At 36.6% G+C, this 18,402-nt stretch overlaps 1 protein-coding gene across 1 annotated transcript in view; it reads left to right on the top strand.

Moving 5' to 3' along the window:
• trpc5a (transient receptor potential cation channel, subfamily C, member 5a) overlaps nt 1-18,402 on the top strand; it is a 113,778-nt gene that overhangs the window by 29,711 nt on the left and 65,665 nt on the right. Inside the window, exons 2-6 of the mRNA XM_044098272.1 lie at nt 9,724-9,765; nt 10,475-10,577; nt 11,780-12,030; nt 17,312-17,428; nt 18,339-18,401. Coding sequence (XP_043954207.1) covers nt 9,733-9,765; nt 10,475-10,577; nt 11,780-12,030; nt 17,312-17,428; nt 18,339-18,401 — 567 coding nt within the window. The 5' untranslated portion in view covers nt 9,724-9,732. The remainder of the gene's footprint in view (nt 1-9,723; nt 9,766-10,474; nt 10,578-11,779; nt 12,031-17,311; nt 17,429-18,338; nt 18,402) is intronic.

The raw sequence follows: 18,402 nt of genomic DNA, 5'->3' as shown, positions 1-18,402 counted from the left end.
ACACTTTATATCCAGAAAATTTGTGTTTTCTTTTTCAAAATTGCAGTATTTCCATTAAGCAAATTTATTTTCATATTTCTAATTTCTGCAAATGAAAGGAAATGCAGCTCCTAGTCATTTTGCTACATAAATTATTTGGTTAGAAAAAGCATAAACTACTCAACGTATTTCTTTGCAGTTTTACTTAGAAATGAAGTAATTACCACACCTGGCCCACAGATGTCGCTAGACATGACTCTTTTCCAGACTGCCTTCATAAATTAATTTATGTTAAAAGTGTTTATGTCTCTTTCCTGCTATTGTAAATATCAGAAGCATAATTACTGAAATGCCTCTTCGTGACTCCAGTGACCTGCTGTGGTGAAGTCAACGTTCTTCCTCCCAGTCCAGGTTCAAAGCCTCCAGAACGGCGTTGAGCAAACGCTCTGCTTTAAACACAGTTCACAGACAGCAGGGTAGTTTGCATATCGCTGTTACATCATACCAACAGGCGCATATTCATGTGCACATGATGGGGAGGTCTCTGCTTGACCTACTTGCACTGAAGGAGTTGGGAAATACGACGGTGTCGGATCTTTGCTGCGAGGAGTTTTTGAAATGCAAAATCGGAGGCAGATTCTGACGGGAAAATATTGTTTACTAATCAAAACAGCCGGTTTGAGATGGGAAAGTTGTTGCTCTGAAAGACTTTTGTGTCCTGGCATTTGCATTTTGGCAAAATAAATCTAACTGGAGTAAACTCTGCTTTCACTTATGGATTTTTCTAAGATAAACAATAAAACTATTTATTTTATTCAGAGAAGTATACTATCAGCATGCTAAATTAAAATGAGCTCGATAATTTCCATTCTGATTATTAATATTTTTTGAAGAGCAATTTCTTTACAATATCCGTTTAATTCATTGTTTCACTTGCTTGTGCTTTTAATTTCCATTTTATTTGCTCTTTTTGAACATTTTCTTATTTTATTTTTTTAAATATATTTTCCAGTCCCAAAAGTGAAGTTTATTTACAAAAGTAAAGTTTATTGTTCTTTATTAGGAAGAACTGGCACTTGAAAATTGTCTCAAAACAACAATATTATTTTTTTATTACAATATTTACTGTGAAAAAAAGATCATGACAGACCTAATTATAATATAATTTAATAATATTGCAATGTTTTTCATACTGTATTTAAATATGCAACACATTTCCAGTAAAACTTCAAATTAATTTCTTGTGTTTCAAGAATTTCTCTTTGGTTTATAAGAATTTCTTAATGCGAAATGAATTCAAATATAAAGTGAAAAATATTTTCTCTTTATATTTAATTTTTCACGCTGCCCCATCTAATATGTTCAACAAATAAACTGCAGAGAACCATTAAGAAATGGCTCTGCTGAGTGAAAATATATTCTTCGTAATGTAGAAGGTAAAAGCAAAGAGTCGGTGGAGAATCAGAGATTTGATTTTATTGCGAGACGCCAACAGAATCGACGAGCTGAATCACAGTGGATGTGACTTTTACAGAGAATTGAGGTCAAGATGGAGAGTTTTCATACGCCAGGAACAGAAATGACATTCAGAAATTAGAGCAGAAAATCTGAAGGAAGTACTGAGCGAAAATGTTCTGGCTAGAAAGTGATATCCGAGTGATGAAGACGAGAAGAGGAAGAGGGACTGTAGATTTTTTTATTATTATTGTTGTTGCAAAAAGCAGGTGGAAGTCGGGTAAGTTGTTCAAAAAACGGCCCAATTTAATCAACATGGAGGGCAATAAAAAAGGAAAGCCAAGGTTGGATGGAAAGTAATAAGAGAGCAGCTGTCCAGACTGCTAAAATAACTTCTGCAAGTCCAAATAAAACAGGAAAAGTGTGGAGAAAGAGAGAAACGATGGAATAAAGATAAGGCAGGACTTTATCTGCAATGCTGTAACATGGTCTGTGGAGCATTTTAAAGCAGTCAGCATAAAATCTGCCTCACTTTGCAGATTCTCACCTCATCTGCATTCCAGCAGCTCCTCGTCCGACACGCTGCAGAAATAATGGCATCCGTTCCCCCAAATCTCACCCACATAATGTAAACATTAGCAAACCATCAGCAGCACAGGCTGCAGGCGGGACGGGTCGCCACCGCTCTCCCGTTTCTAAAGAGTCCTGCAGGATAAAGGAGGAAATATCATTATCACTGTCGAATTCCTCCATGTTCCAGCTGTAAAAAAGCACCACAAGTGTTGTATATTCTCAATTAAATAAAAAAAAAGTCATATAATTAATTTGATTGCATTTGAAGAAGTAAAACACCAGAATAAAAAAATGAACAAGGCAATTTAAAGTAAATACAGCGGGAAAAAAAGAATGCTAATCTTAAAATAAAATGCTAATTTAAAATTATCAAAATGTTTTTAACCCCTTAACTCTCATGGACATTTTAACCAACATGTCTGTCACAATCAAAAAAGTAGCTTGACGATAAATTATCCCAGAAATCATTGCAATAAATGACACGTAGCGACATACTTGATACTGGAAGTAAACATTCTCAAAATCAGAAGTTTAATTTCAAAAACAACGAAAGTTTACGTAAACATAAAAAAAATCACCTTTCAAAGAGTAATGATCACCAGAAACGGAGAAAACAGGCAAAACAATGGAAGAAAAAAAAAACTGTTTTTAAATTCAGATTTTTTACTTTTCTTTAGATGCATCCAGAAATTTGACTTTAACCATTTTTTGACAGTTTTCTTCAAACATAAATTATATTTGTATTTGTGACAAAAAATCATGTTATAATGTTAATAAAACTAAAAAAAAAATCACAGTTTACTGTTTTTTTGATATTGTATGAAAAGCAACAAAATGCAGAATTTTTTTATGGTTAATTATGATAAAACTGTACAATACTTGGGCAATGATCCTATGACAGGATGTTGATATCATATTTAATCCTCTGCAGGGTCAGAATGGCCCACAGGCCTCACAGATGAGCTGCAGCAGCTTTTCCAGCCGGGCTCGACCGGCCGCAGCGATAACAGGGAACACAAGCAGGTCAAGCAGCTCTCAGAGCGAGCCGGGTCCATTTAGCGCATGTTTTATCCACTTCACTTCATGCTGCCGCAGCCCAAGGTCATCCTGGCCGGGAGGCAAATCGGTACAAATGAATCAAAAGCAGGAACGTCAAGTCAGCGCTCACAAACACAACATGTTTTCTGCTTCCTGTGTGTCAAATCCAAACTTATCTGTGCCTTGACCCCCAAACAGCGCTAACATCTGGCCAGGGGCCACCTTTACAAATCCACAGATAACTCTACAAAATATGTCAAGAATCATCAACTTTTATTATGTTTTTATCCACTTTTTAATAGTTAATACAATCATTTTGCATAAATGTTGCCTCGTTTTACTTCTGTGGTGGTAGATAATATAACTACCACCAGATAACATTTTTCATTATGAACCACCATTTTGAGTAAAATTTGTAATATTTACTTTAATCTTATCCAATGTTATTTTATTCCCACAGTTTTTATGTTGGTTTTTTTGTCTTGTCAGAAACTTTCATTTCTTGCTAGCTTGATGAATTTGACTGACAAAAAGGAGCATCAGAAATAACATTTTATTTATTAGTTTAACTATCATTTTATTCAAAAAGGAATTTTTTTAAATTTTTTTAACTATATTTCCCATCTTCCTGCGGCCCACACAGCACCACTTAGTGGCCCCCAGGAGCCTGCGACCCCCACTTTGATAACCACTGATCGAAACAACCTTCTTGTTTAAAAAAAGAAGAAGAAGACAGATCTTAAAGTGTTGGAACCATCTGTGTTTTACAGCTCCTGCCTCTGAGTAATCACTGGAAACACTTCTACTCCAAAGCTGCCTTCAGCAGTCAGCGAGTCACTCATTTTTAGTGCCCTTGACATCAGTGGTATCTGGAGGCAATAATTTGTCTGTCAGCCGCTGATAAAGGCGGAGCTGACAGCGGAGACGTTCTCTTTCTTCTTTCTACAAACTTGATCCTGTGATGAATAGATCTTTGATTTGCAACGACTCGAGGCGGCGCGCTGATAACCTGACAGCTGGTCATTCAGGGGAGTTCTCCCAGTTCCGATTTGGGATTCAGGGGACGTGTGTGTGTGAGTGTCAGTGTCTCCCCGGCAGTGATTTGTCACTCTTCTTCAAAGAGGCAAACTGTGCTTGAACTTGACAGGATGAAGAGCTACAAGTGTCTGGAGCCGCAGTGTGAGTTTGTAGCCCCTGCGTGGTGGAAATGTTTGGGGTCTTCATGAGGGCAGGAAGACAGTTCAGATTTTTTTTTAATGCATTAATTTAATTTGATAATAATTGAAACTCTGTAAGGTTACTGCAGCCTGAAGTGACCCAAAACAAGCTTTTTGTGAAATCAATTTTTTGTTTTCGCACTTCCAAATGTGCGACTTGTATGTAATCGACTGCAAGCGAGCTGAAAGTGTCCCGCATGCGCAGTAGAGGGCGCAATAACGTCACATAGAGAGCGTTCTTCTCAGTGTTAAAAAGAAGTGCTCAGTGTTTGCGGAAGTAAACATGGATGCTAACGGTGGAGCATAGCTCACGATTTTAAAATGGTTTAAAATAGTTTTTAATCATCAACAAAAATTGAACTTGAACCTCACTGTCGTCCGACATATTTGTTGTTTCTCTTCCCGCTTGCGCAGAATAGTGACGTTTGTCTAGTATCAATGACGTTCAGTCCAGTGCAGATTTTAAAAAAAAGATCAGATACAGGTTGCGTTGAGGTCACTTCAGGCTGCAGGGTTAACGTAGCCTAATTCACCGTTAGCTGAACAATAAATCAGTAGCAAATATTGCAATAGATACATGATCAATATGAATAGATAATGCGTCTGATAGAATATTCAATATTTTCACTGAACTCTGAAACATCTCTCAACCTGCCATGGCCAGCTAAGCAAGAAGGTTAGTGCAATCTACTAACTCACTCTCTTTGGTTACCTAGCAACAACCGAGTAACTTGCGGTTACCTAGCAACGACCTGCTGAGTAACTTTTGAAACAGCAGGTTGAGTTACGCCTCTGTGCCTCATAACTGCTTAAAAATTAAAAGCAACGTTGTGGAGAGAAAATTGGATAAAACAGGAAAAGTCATGACACTAGTTTATCAGTATTTCAGATATTTAAAACAAAAAGCTAATCAATAATTGTCGATATCAGCTAATGTGAAATGCTTATGTTGTGATATGCTTTTCAGCCATACTATCCAGCCGTTTCAAACTCAAGGCCCGGGGGCCAAATTCGGCCCATCAAAGAACCTAGAAGATAATATTTATGAGTTTAACTATTAGATTAAAAATCAAATCAAAGCAGTTTGCTTCTATTTGGTGCCATATAATATCAATCAGTCCCTTCAAGTTTTTTGCTGTTCTATGATTGAATAAATTCACACAAATTAAACTAATCCCTGAATTATTTCTGATTTTTCTTTTTCTTTTTTTTTCTTTTTAGACTTTTTAAAAAAGTGAGAATAAAAAAAATCAGAATTCTAAGATTATTTTTTTCAGGGTCTCTAATACAGTTTTCATAGCAAATTTTCTTCAAAATTTGTCAAATACTGAGTTTAAGTGATGCTAACTCCCGCCTGCAGGTGGCAGTATATTTTACTTCTACTAAACTGCCTGCTCAGTCCTTCTTGATCTAAAGTTGTAGTCCGTGTTCGATATGGATAATAGCAAAAAGTCATATTTACTGAGTTATGTAAGTGCAAATATTAAATTCTTTGCAAATATTTCTACGTTAACACAAAATCTGTCATTTTGATTGTAGAATTTTTTTAAAAAACAAACATGTAATCCTTGAGGGATTCATCAGTGTGAAAAGATGTTCGATATTATTTCATTTTCAGAACTTATTGACCTTAGTTAATGGGTTTATCGTTGCGTTCTTGGCCTTCTCAGACCTTTTATGGCTCAAACTGGAAATGAGTTTGTCTCTCCGCTCCAACCAAACTCAATGTTTGGGACTTTCACTTCTCAGTTCAACAACTGATCTTTTAATACAGACGACGTCATGATAAAGAAGTGAAAGGAAGCGCTTTTCATTTACCTGTCGGCTACATTCCCGCTGTCTGAGCGTCGGGTATCGCCTGGAAAAAAGAATGAAATTGCGAACGCAAGCGGCTAAAATGAGCTTTCACCGCAGGGAGTCTCAGTTCAGCTTTTAAATTTCTTTTTTTTTGACTCACTTGCATGTTTCAAGAACATTAGACGAACTTTAATATCAAAGATAACCTGAGTAAATACAAAAGGCAGCTTTTATGATTTTGTTTCCAAACTAACTGTGAGAAAATAATCCCTCCCTCAACTATTTTACCCAAATTTTATCTTTTCGACTAAATACCTTAGTACACATGAATAAGACAAAACTAAATTACAAGTAACTTTTTTAGCAAGATATAAGAGCTTATAAGAGTAAGTAATTACTAAAAAGTATTACTACTACCGCTGGCAGATTCTTTTGTCTTTTTGTAAGGGAAATAATCTGCAAGTGGGACCAATACTTTTTATGAGTCTTCGTTAAAATAAGCATGTCTCCTATTTACAAAATAACTTGTAAATTAATTTTGTTTTATTTAAAGTGTACTGAGATATTTTATTTAGAAATTAGACCAAAAATAGTCGGTAACATTTTGTTTTTGCTGTAAAACTAGAGGGTGTTCACCACCTTAGGAAAACTTTTCAACAAAATATTGGAGATTCTTATAAGTTAATTACTTCTTATCAAAAGTATTACACTGGCAGATTATTTCACTTCTATCAAGATAAATTTACAATGTTATAAAATAATTTCTTAAATGTTTCCTTAATAAGCAGCAGTCTTTGAAAACACGTGAAACATCAAAACAAGCATCTTAAAGCTGCGTCATTTTGAGCGAACTGAACCGTCGTGGTTTTTCTCTTTCGTTTTCCCTCAACTGATTTGCAAATTTGCCGTTCATGTAGCGTACCGTCCCAAAAACCAAAAAGAATCTAAAGAATCTTGTTTTTTCTCCATTCCTCACGTTTAACCAGCAGAGTCTCTGAAGAATAACTCTGCTGCCTCGAACATAAAGCAATCACAGCCTCGTTGAGATGCAGATCTGTGTCGTAACGGATAAAATTTTCTCCAGCGGTTCGAGTCCCTGACTCAGATCTGTGGCGTTAACATTTCTGTCATCGTCCGAGAGATTCTGTTCATGGTGCAGTCTGGCCACCATCTGCAACACCGCTGCTCTCGTTGAACAACAGTTCAGCGATTAGGAGCTAGAACTGCAGCAGAAATTCATAACTAGATCTGCAGTTTAGAGAACCGTTTAAATGGCCTCAACTGAGTTAAGAAGAAGTTTGGACCATTTCTCAGAGCTAAAGGCCAGTCGTACCACGAACTACAGAAAGTACTGAAAACCTGCTGTGTATTTAATGCAAAGGAAGAGAAAATATGGACTTTTTTTACAGATATTTCACAATTTTTATACAGTGAAATCGGATCCACATGAGGTGGTTCTGGTGTCTTAATTGATCCAGATGTTAAATGAAGCTGCTTAGACGTCCAAAAAGTCAATGTTTTTTTAGTATCTGGGAAAGGCCACGCCCGCTAGCTCAATGTTCACACTCGCACATGAAAATGGCTGCAAAAAGATGCGCAATTATACAACTGTACGTCTTTGAACAGCAGAAGTGGAGCCTCCTCCACAACCAACAAGAATGCAGCCAAATGGTTTCTCCGTAGTGAGTGGACAACAAAACACTTTTTGTCTTTTCTAGCAGCCATTGTACAGCACATACAGCGGTAAAACCACCTGACCAAACGTGCTCAAACTCTGGTTGGGTTGCTAGGTGACGGGCTGGGTTTGGCTGGGGTTGCTAGGTAACGGCGCAGTGTGACTCAACAATTGGGAGGTTTTTGAAATGGTTCACCAAAAAAACCTTAACTTATTACTAAAAATGTTTCGGTGGTAAATTTAAGCGCTGCGGTTGTTTTTAGAAGCAAATGGAAGTACAAAAAATGCACAAAATGTAAATTTAGCATGATACGCCCCCTTTAAATATGTGACAGAAAACAGCAGAGTGAACACCTGTCTTGGTTAACCTGGATTGTCTCCTGTTGGTTGACCATTAAAAAGTTTAAACTGTTATTAAGAACAGCCGAAGAGGAACATCTTCTGTTTAAACACCTTCAGTCTCATCAGATTATGACTTTAATGATCAAAGTGTGCGTCGGTTACCAGCTGGCACAAAATAAACTTCCAAGAATGATTACTGCAGCTGCTGCGAGATGGTCGATAAAGATGAGCAGGAGTGAGAGGCAATAAAAGGGTTTATAAAAATGTGCTCATATAATCCCAGGGAATAACTTGCGACTTTGGTTCCCGTCCTCTGCTGAGAGAACAGCTGGAATCGAACACCTGCACAGATTGCAGTTTGTCTAATGACTGCAGCTAATGACGTTCAGATGTAAAACAAGCTCAAAGCTTTTCTTTTGAGATTAACTTTTTTTTCCCTTGGCTTTCGGAACAACAGCATACTTTAATTAGGCCCTCTCTCACCCCAGCACACACATTCAGATTGCTTCGTTGTGTTCTTTTCTTCATCAGCATTCGGTTTGACTGCGTCCCACTGATGCAAAATTAATGCCGCGCTGCGCTGGAGAGTGTGGAAAGAGCATCGTCTGCCTTGAACGCTGCTTCACAAAATAAACAAATACGGGGTAATTATGGCGCAGCAAGTTAATGTGTGTAAAGTCTTGAACAAATAAAGGCACACACACACACACACACACACGCACCAATGCAAACAAGAGGAGCTGCTGCCCTGCGTTTGGCTGCGTTTTATGGGGATTACATGTAATAACTGGATTCGGTGTCGGTGTGGGAGGAGACATATCTGCTCTCTGTAGGCCGACTGGTGATTTCACTCAACGTACAGGCAGACATTTGCTTCCTGTCAGCTTTTGACGAGATTATACATAATACAGAAAGAAGCAGTGGCATGTTCAACATGTTCAAATACCTCCGTCACATTAACGTTCAGACGATGACTGAAAACCTGCAGTTTTTGATTTATGCTCTGTAAATAGTCTGTCTCTTTGCTTTGCATATAGACATGCATGTTTTGATTTAAGCAATTTAACACATTCCTCTGGACTGAAGTAGACTGGTTTTATGTTGAAATGTTGTCCTTACATTACGTTTATTCTTTATTCGGTCCTTATTTATGATATATTCTGTCTTTGCGTGAATCTCCATGGTTTGATTTTCTGTCGTCTTACAAAGATTTCCACATTTTGGGACAATAAATGATATTCATGTTTGATTCTTCTACTTTGCACATACAGGTCTGGAAAAAATTAAAAGCCCATTGCAGTGAGCCCCACTGAAAACCTCCTGTGGGGTTTATTCCATCAAATATTGATTCCTGAACTCTATAGATATCTTTATCTATAGATATCTATATAGATATAGATATCTATATCTATATAGATATCTATATCTATAGATATATATTACGACCAAATTATTTTTTAAAAAGGCAAGCAAGGATTAATAACATTTTATTAAATGTTCCTATGACATGTGAATAGATTTTAAAATTTTTTTATTCATGCCCTTGTTCTACTGCCGCCCTGGGCAGCCGCCCACATCAACATACTCTCCTTTCTGGATTTTAAGTATTAATTGTTTATTTATTTCTCCCTCCTTCTTTGTCTGCAGACTGTCCAGATGAATCCAATGACACAGCTCTACTACAAAAAGGTGAGTTAAAAACAATAAACAATAATAACAATGAAACGGAAACATTTTGTTTTAAAATAATTATGTCAATCTCATTTAAATTTTTCGTTCAATTAACTGATTGTCATTTACGGTGGTGAAAACTTCCACTCAAAATCTTCCAGTACTGAAGTTAAATTTATAATGAGGATAGCTACTAATTAGTTTCAGAGGACATCCACAGCAAAAGCAATGTTACCATGCTAGCTACAAACAACTAGGGACAATAAAAATGCTCAGAAATGAGAAAAATGTCTCAGACTAAGTGATTCTTCGACAGTTAAACAGAGGTGGATTAAGTTCAATCGACAAAATGGCAACAGTGCACAACAACTGCAAAATGCAAAGCTAAAAAAGGTGAAAAAAAAACTTCATCTGGCATTTTTTTAAATTTTGTCTTGAAATGTTGGAAATTTCTCATAATTTGTAACTTGACTTTAGAAAAAAAAAAAAAAGAAAAAAATTGTCCAAAATTCTCCAAGTTGAGATTTCTGTCATGGCTGTCAGTTGTAGGTAAGGTACTGACTACTCATGATTATTCCACACAAACCCACTTTAAGCTAAGTTAAGATTGTGAGAAAGAAAATCGCATTTTGAAGAAGGTTTAGCAGGTTTTTTTTATGATTTTAGTTCCTTCCTCTCTTAATCACAGCAGTTTGTTTGGTTCTTATCCCTCCCTCTCCGTCTTTAGGCGACCTATTCGCCGTACCGCGACCGCATCCCGCTTCAGATCGTCCGAGCTGAAGTGGAGCTGTCAGCTGAGGAGCGGGCCTACCTCACCGCTGTGGAGAAAGGTAAAACACGCAGGGAGAAGCTCCTGCAGCTGAATGTTTGTCAGCTTGTTCCCTGCACACCTGCGCTCTGGACGTCCAGTCGCCTGTGAAACGGTGCTGATGGCCGAGCAGCCGGTCAGCCGCTCTGCATCATCATCCTCAGCAAACCGTCTGCACGTCCTTCACTGCAGCTGTTCGCCTCTTTCAGAGCAAAAACAAATTGATCAGATCTGTCATGAATCATTCTAATAAAACTGGTTGATAGTAAGAGATTCAAGGCAACATTTTACCTGTTTTTCTTCTAAGATTTAAATAAGATGGCCGGATAACTGCACTGCAAAAACACCAAATATAAGTATTACAAGTATTTTTACTATTTGTAGTGAAAATATCTAAATACCAGAACCAACCGTCTCAGAGACAGTTTTTACCTACAGCAATAACAAAACTACATGCAATCAAAAACAATAATTAATCATCATGAATTATGTGTGTGAGAATGTGGATATTCTTATTTATTAGTTTTTTATCAGTTATTTGTTATATATTTCTTACATTGTGTGTAAATAGTGAGACAGTTATTTTTAAGCATATGCACTGACTGATGGCACTTTTTAAATTTCATTGTTCTTGTGACAATGACGATAAAGATTTAACTTATCTTTAACTTGAATTAAGACAAAACCTAAAAGTAACTTTTCGGCAAGATATAGGAACTTGTTTTAAGTCAATAATTCCTTGAAATTGATAAAAAGTTCTGGTTCTATTGACATGGAGAACCCGTCATTTATCTGCCAACAGAACAAATTTTCATCAACATCAAGGAATTATTTACTGAAGTTCTTATATCTTGTGCTGTACTTGAGAGAAACGCTGCAAAATCACAAAACCTTACCAAGAATTCTTTGCTTATTCTTTTGTGAAAATAAGACAAAACGAACTTACAAGTAACTTTACAGTCAATGAGTCTTTAATAATCAAAAGTATTAGCTCCACTGGCAGATATTTTCCCTTGCAATGTGGAAAAATGTTTTGCTATAAGTGAAATAATCTTCCAGTGAAACTAGTACTTTAATAAAACAAAGTAAACATAACTGAATTGTTGACTTTAAGGCTCTTATTTCTTGTAAGAATCTTGCACAGAAATACTTGGTAATATTTAGTGTTTTTGCAGTGAACATCCATCCCCAGGCTTCAGCTTCCTGTCTGCGTTCCCTCCTCAGGTGACTATGCCGGGGTCAAACACGCCCTCCGCGAGGCCGAGGTTTACTACAACATGGACGTGAACTGTCTGGACCCGCTGGGCCGCAGCGCGCTGCTCATCGCCATCGAGAACGAGAACCTAGAGATCATGGAGCTCCTGCTGGACCACGGCATCCACACGGGCGACGCCCTGCTGTACGCCATCAGGAAGGAGGTGGTGGGCGCCGTGGAGCTGCTGCTGTCGCACCGGAGGCCGAGCGGCGAGAAGCAGGTGAGCTCAGAACCGTCTGCTGCGTCCGGGCACGTTAGAACGACGGCGCCTGAGGGTCACGGCAGATTCAGAGGAAAAAGATAAAAGAAAACAAAACTGAAATTTTGAGATTGACCTCATAAATTTTATAGAAAAAAAAAACACAGAAAATTCAGTTTCAAAAGTTGAAAATATCCGAGTGAAAACTCTGAAGTTTCCTAGAAACAAATGTTGAAATTTCAGTTTGGAAAGTCAGAAATCTGCAAGGAAAAAAGCTCAGAAATGTTGAGATTAATCTCTGAAATTTTCTAGAAAAAAAGCATAAAAATTTCTGAATTTGAAAACATAAAAGTAAAAAAAAAATCACAAGACATATAAAGTTAAAAAATTTACTAGAAAAAAACTTCAGAAATTTTTAGGTAAATCAAAACAAATTTCAAGAAAAAACCCCAGAATTTTCTGACTTTGAAAAGTTGAAAATATCCAAGAAAAAAACTCAGAAATTCTGAGAGTAAGCTCAGAAAATTTCTAGAAAAAAAGCTAAAACTTCTGAATTTGAAAAGTAAAAAATTTCTCCAAAAAAATAATTAATTTAAATAAAAACAATTAAAAAAAATGGAAAGTCGAAAAACTTTTAAAGTCTCATAAATGTTCTTAAAAAAAAAAGTCAAAGCTTCTGAAGTCCAACATTTCCAAGAAAAACTCAGAAATGAATCTGAAATTTTGTTAGCAAGAAAAACCGTCTTAAAACAAAAACGAAGCCTTTTTCTCTCCTGTTTCCCACCTCCAGTGGGTTAATGTTCATCATCCATTACTCATCTGCGGATGTGCTTCACGTTTTTTGTTTTTCCGTCTGAATGCGTGCGAGGGAGAGATAATGAGCTGCACATTCATTCATTGTAAAGCTCCGTGCCGCGTTTTGCTGAGACGAGGAAAATTAAAGAGCTCTTTAGCAGACAAACTGTGAAATAGGATTTGCAGACAGTTTGTCTGCCTGATGCATTTTTATTTCTGTATTTTCTCAGAGAAAGAGACCAGCATCCTCTGTTTTAGTGAAGTGCAGCTGTTCAGGGACTTGATGGGGAAACATCAATTTGTTCATAGACAGGAAATCAGAGCGAGAGATTAAAGAGAGAGAGAGAAATAATGAAGGAGTGAAAAGAGAAGAAGAAGAAAAGACGTCAGAAGAAGAAGGAAAACACAAATGAATCTTTCTCCTCTAAACAAAACGAAAGTTTTTCTGATAGTTCATGTTTGAGGAATCTGTATCGCCATGACTACAAACCTCTCCCTGAAGCAAAGGATTGTGGGAATGTTTCTCACTTTTGTGTCTTTTTGGGGTTTTTTTCTCTGATTTTTTTTCTCTTTTCTGCCATTTTTCTTTGTGTTTTTTACTGATAAAAGAAATGTAAAAATGCAGTAGCATAGAGCGTTTCGTAAACAAAATCCAGATTTATTGTGTTTTGCTTTTCTCTCACATTTCAGATCATCGAATGAACATCAACAAAAACTTAACAAAACAATTAAATTAAATTAAATTAAAATGTCGATAAGACATTTTAATTTATAACATATAAATTAATAATAAAATTTTAATGTAATTAAAAAGCAAAATAAAAATATAATAAAAAACAGATTTTATTTCTAAACGTTTTTGAAAAAAAATTTAAAATGTACACATTTAAAATAGATATGCTATTAATTAAAATTAAAACTAGCAAAAATCAAATATATTTAAAAAAACGATAAATATTTCATTTCAAAAAGTTTAGAAAATGTTTTATTATAAGTAAATAAACATTTTAAAAATACCGTAGAAATTAATTTTAATTGTTTTTTAACATTTTAATTGCATTAAAATAAAATTTTTGACCAGGAAAATTCAGAAACTTTTATTTTGTGGTTTTGCTTTTCTTGGCATCGCTGTCCTATAAACTCATGAACCTCTGAAAGTTTTCATCTACTTTTCCTTTCTAATGTATTTACTATTATTTATATCGTAGTAGCTTGTTTTTTAAATTAAAATTAATCCTTTAATTGATGAATTAGCAGAACTTTTATGTTTCACATCTTGATTTTTACATTTCGATATTTAAATGGGATGTGATCTGGTTTACGGATCTGCAAATGGTTTCATTTCATTCACTGCTTTTTCAATAAAAATAGAAATAAAAGTCAAAATAAGATAAGGAACTGTGCAGTTTTAAGAGATGGAGAAAAAGATGGAGGGAAGGAAGTGAAGTCCAGGAGGGAGAGGAAGAGGAAATGACTTTCACTTTGATGTCTGAGTATTTTCAGTGTGAACTGGAGTCCAAAATACATTTTGTCTAAGTTTGCTGTCTGTACTCGCTGACAGCCACAGTTTCACTTTTATTTACTTTAAACCGGAGCGCATGAACCAAAATATGCTCCAACTGGGTCAGCCGAAAGCAGAATTTGCTGCGCTCACTTTCTGCAGATTTGCTCTTAATTGATTTTTTGAGCTCCAGCTGCAGTTTATCAGCTTTTCTTTCTGCTGTAATGGATTCAGACGTCGCTCAGGTCAGAGAAACGACACGACTGGACGCCAGAAAGTTTCCAGATCCGTTTTTAACCTGAAGCAAAACTGACAGGTTCTTCCTAAAATAATGTTTTTATTGAAATTCTGGCCAATCCGGTTCCCACCAAGGCAATGTGGTGCTTGTTTTCTGCTGTAAAGCAAAGAATTACATCAATGACTTCAGTGTTTTTGTTTATTTTTCTAATATATTTTACAATAACAAACATCTCGGTGATTCAACAGAGCTAGCAGAGGCGCTATTTTCACTCTGAGGTCTCTGGATGGAGAAATATTGTATCAAATTTATAGAAAACTGTGAAAATATAAATGCATTTAGTGAGAAAATTCTGAAAAATATGGCTGAACGTATCAGCAGCAAATATACAAACATCTGTCACTGCAAAAACACAAAACCTTCATAGATTTTTTGTGCAAATTTCTTAGAACATTTTAAATAAGACAAAACAAACTTAAATGTAACTTTTCAGCTTTTATTAAGTTAATAATTCATTAATATAATGTTTTTTATTCCACTGGAAGATTATTTCACTTATAACAAGGGAAAATATGTTACAAGTGAAATAATCTCGTATTTTTCATCAAAATTAAGGAATTATTGATTTAAAACAAGCTAATATTTCTTGCTGAAAAGTTACTTGTAGTTTGGTTTCATCTTATTTCCAGTGAACCGCGAGATTTGCAACAGAGACTAGAGGAAAATAGTTTTGTGTTTTTACAGTGTAACGTTGTTACAACAGCATGCCAATCATATTAATTTTTAGCAAATTAACAAACCTGTTTCTTAATGTTTTGTTTTTCACATATTTTAATCAGAAACACATTCCTACACAAAACCAGACATTTCTTTAACTCTTTCACTGCATCGTTTTCCAGTGTTTTGCTTCGATTTGCGTCTATTTCCGTCTCTGTGTGTTTAATGTGAGCCGCTCTCGTAGCAGCTGCTTTCACACGTCTTCTCGGCGCAGGAGAAGGAAGGAGGGAACGGGACAGAGAACGAACAGATGAGTAAAAGGTTTTGGCAGCGGAGGGGCAGAGAGAGGTAGGAAGAGACGGGGCAGATGGGAAACGGAGGCGACAGCGGGTGAGAGGAAGCGAGGGATGGGGATGAAGCAGCAGGGAAGGAAAAGGAAGAATGGATGAGAGGGGAAAACAGTAGGTGTGATGAGACGAGGAGAGAGATGAAGAGAAGGCCTCTTCCTCATCCTCCCTCTGAGATGAAAGACTTCACACATGTTCAGTCCTCTTCCTCGCCCTCGTCCCCTCGTCTTCCTCGAGAACCTTCAGAGTGTCCGTCTGAGTTTTCAGGTTCAAAATAGTCTCACTTCTGTATTTATGCAATGTTGACCTTTTTTAAAGTGAGATTCCTGCCATTCAAAGTGAAACCTGTGACCGTTTGGACTTTTCACAGTGATTTCAAACAAGTTTGACCCAAAACGATAAAGAAACTGAAGTTTTAACAATAAATACGAGAACAAATCAAGATATCATATTTTTTTTTGCTGTTTTTCAGAGAATATTTCATTTAAATTCACACAAAAAAACGACACTACGCTGCAAAAACGCAAAATCTTTCCAAGTATTTTTGGTTTAGTTTCTACCGTAAATATCTTAGAACATTTGAAATCAGACAAAAGTAACTTAAAAGTCACTTTTCAGCAAACACAAGAGCTTATTGTAAGTCCAGGGGAGTGGATTCACTAAAATAGAAAAACAAATCTTATCGTCATCAGTGTTACTAAATGAAAACATTTCAGTCAGAAAAAAGTTTTTCATTTATAACGATACATTTTTGGCCTGCAGAGTTGGTTGGTAACTAATTACATTTACTCAATAACTTTCTCTTGAGTAACTTTTTTTTGTTAATAATGTGCTTTTACTAGTATCATTTTATTATGAAGTATTTCTACTATTGAGTTAATTTCTGGATTTTCTACCCATTGAATGAAGAAAAAACATGTTTTAACCTAAAATTCACCAGATACTGACTGCAGTTTTTGTTAAAGTTTCATCTTTTATTGAAAGAAACTGAACTGAAACTAAACAAAACAAGTAATTGTAGACGATGTACAGCGCTTTAAATAATAATATAAAGTTTAATGGTTAAAAAATAAAATAAAATCCTGAGCTCTTTTCCGTTCGTATATCTTTGGAGCTGCTCTTTTTTCAGGATCCAGAATATTTTCTCAGTGCAGGACCAGATTCCTGTCTTTGAAACATTCTTCCAGGATTCTTTCCATTTACAGGCTAGTCGTTAGCGTTGCTGCGAAGCAGGAACTTCAGATGCTGTAGAGATTGGACTGATAAAACCTCCCACATAGAGTTAGCGCGCTCCTTTTATGGTTCACATTCATGCTAGCTTTCTCTGCAGCTTTGTTTGGGTAAGCCAGGACAGCGCTGTCCACCTCCGGTCCTCCAGCGTAACTCAGAAAGCTTTATTACCGCTTCAGGTTGTGTCTGTTTTTATCTCACGACCAGAGGAGTTCTGCTCTTGGATTCAGGTCTTTCTGCACCACAACAGACCTGAGAAACTCTCATCGTCATTCCAGTTTTTCCAGGTTGTGATCAGTAAACAGTTTCTTGAAGTAGTTTAGGAGAAAATTGGTCTTGAAACAAACTACGGTGTAAAGTTATACTTTTAAAAGAGCATTCAAATGCATTAATGTGTTGTCCAGCTCGTCTGTAGATGCACTTGTTTCCTGTTTATCATCTGTTATTGTATAAATTGCTTTGGTTTCCCCTCAGGTTCCCTCCCTGATGATGGACAGCCAGTTCTCAGAGTTCACCCCCGACATAACTCCCATCATGCTCGCTGCTCACACCAACAACTACGAGATCATCAAGCTGCTTGTCCAGCGCAAGGTAATGACTCTGCAACACAAGAACCACTGAGTTACAGTACAAGTAGATCAATTAAAGAATGTTACTGTTTACATCCGGAAATTTAACGCTGAACGATTCTTGTACATGCCGACCGTCTAAATGAAACCTTCAGGCGTTTGTATTGTTAATGGAGTGCAGTGTGCCACAGCAAAGGCAAAAAATACCGTAAAAAACTCTTGAAGAGCAACTTAAAACCACTTTTTTCGCTCTCTGTTGTGGCTACGCTACACGCAGACGTGTTGCCACAGCAACTGACGACACAAACCCACTTTATGTGTCAGGGTTCAAAACCAAACTCGCTCAAACTTTTCCTACATAAAGAACAGAACATTAAATCGGTCATAGTTTTGTTTTTATGCTTGATGTTTATTTTGCGATTATTAATAAGTGATCGCTGCGGTAGATTAGCTACCGCTGCTGTTAGCTAAGCTAACACAGCTAATTTAAATGCCTGCTGTACTGATGATCTGTCAGAGTTGATGTTCACGTTGCCTTTTTTTATTGTTTAAACTGAACCTAAACACACCAAATTCCACATCACATCTACATGTTAGTTTTTCAAAGTCAAGCTAGCGTAGCTGACCTACTTTCCTTTCCCTGCTATTTTTTCTCTTAACCAAAGCTTTTTCCTAACCTTTTTATCTTGTTGTCAAAGTATGAAACCACCACGTCCTTTTTTCTTTTATATCTCAGGCGTACATTTAAGATTTAGCACATTATGTTGATAACTACACAGCTAAAACCAATGCTAGTTATTGTTAGCAAGCAGCTTTTAGCCGCCCAGCAGGAAGCAGGGGGCGTGACGTCACCATGCAGGGGTCCATAGCAGTATGAGACCCATCTCTGTTGTTTTATTTCCTGTTCTGATTTGCTGTTCATCTTTTCTCAGGTCACCATCCCAAGGCCGCACCAGATACGATGCGACTGCGTTGAGTGTGTTTCCAGTTCAGAGG

This window comes from Gambusia affinis, linkage group LG18, assembly GCF_019740435.1.
Source record: "Gambusia affinis linkage group LG18, SWU_Gaff_1.0, whole genome shotgun sequence".
Lineage (NCBI taxonomy): Eukaryota > Metazoa > Chordata > Actinopteri > Cyprinodontiformes > Poeciliidae > Gambusia > Gambusia affinis.
This window is presented reverse-complemented; position numbering and strand designations above follow the sequence as displayed.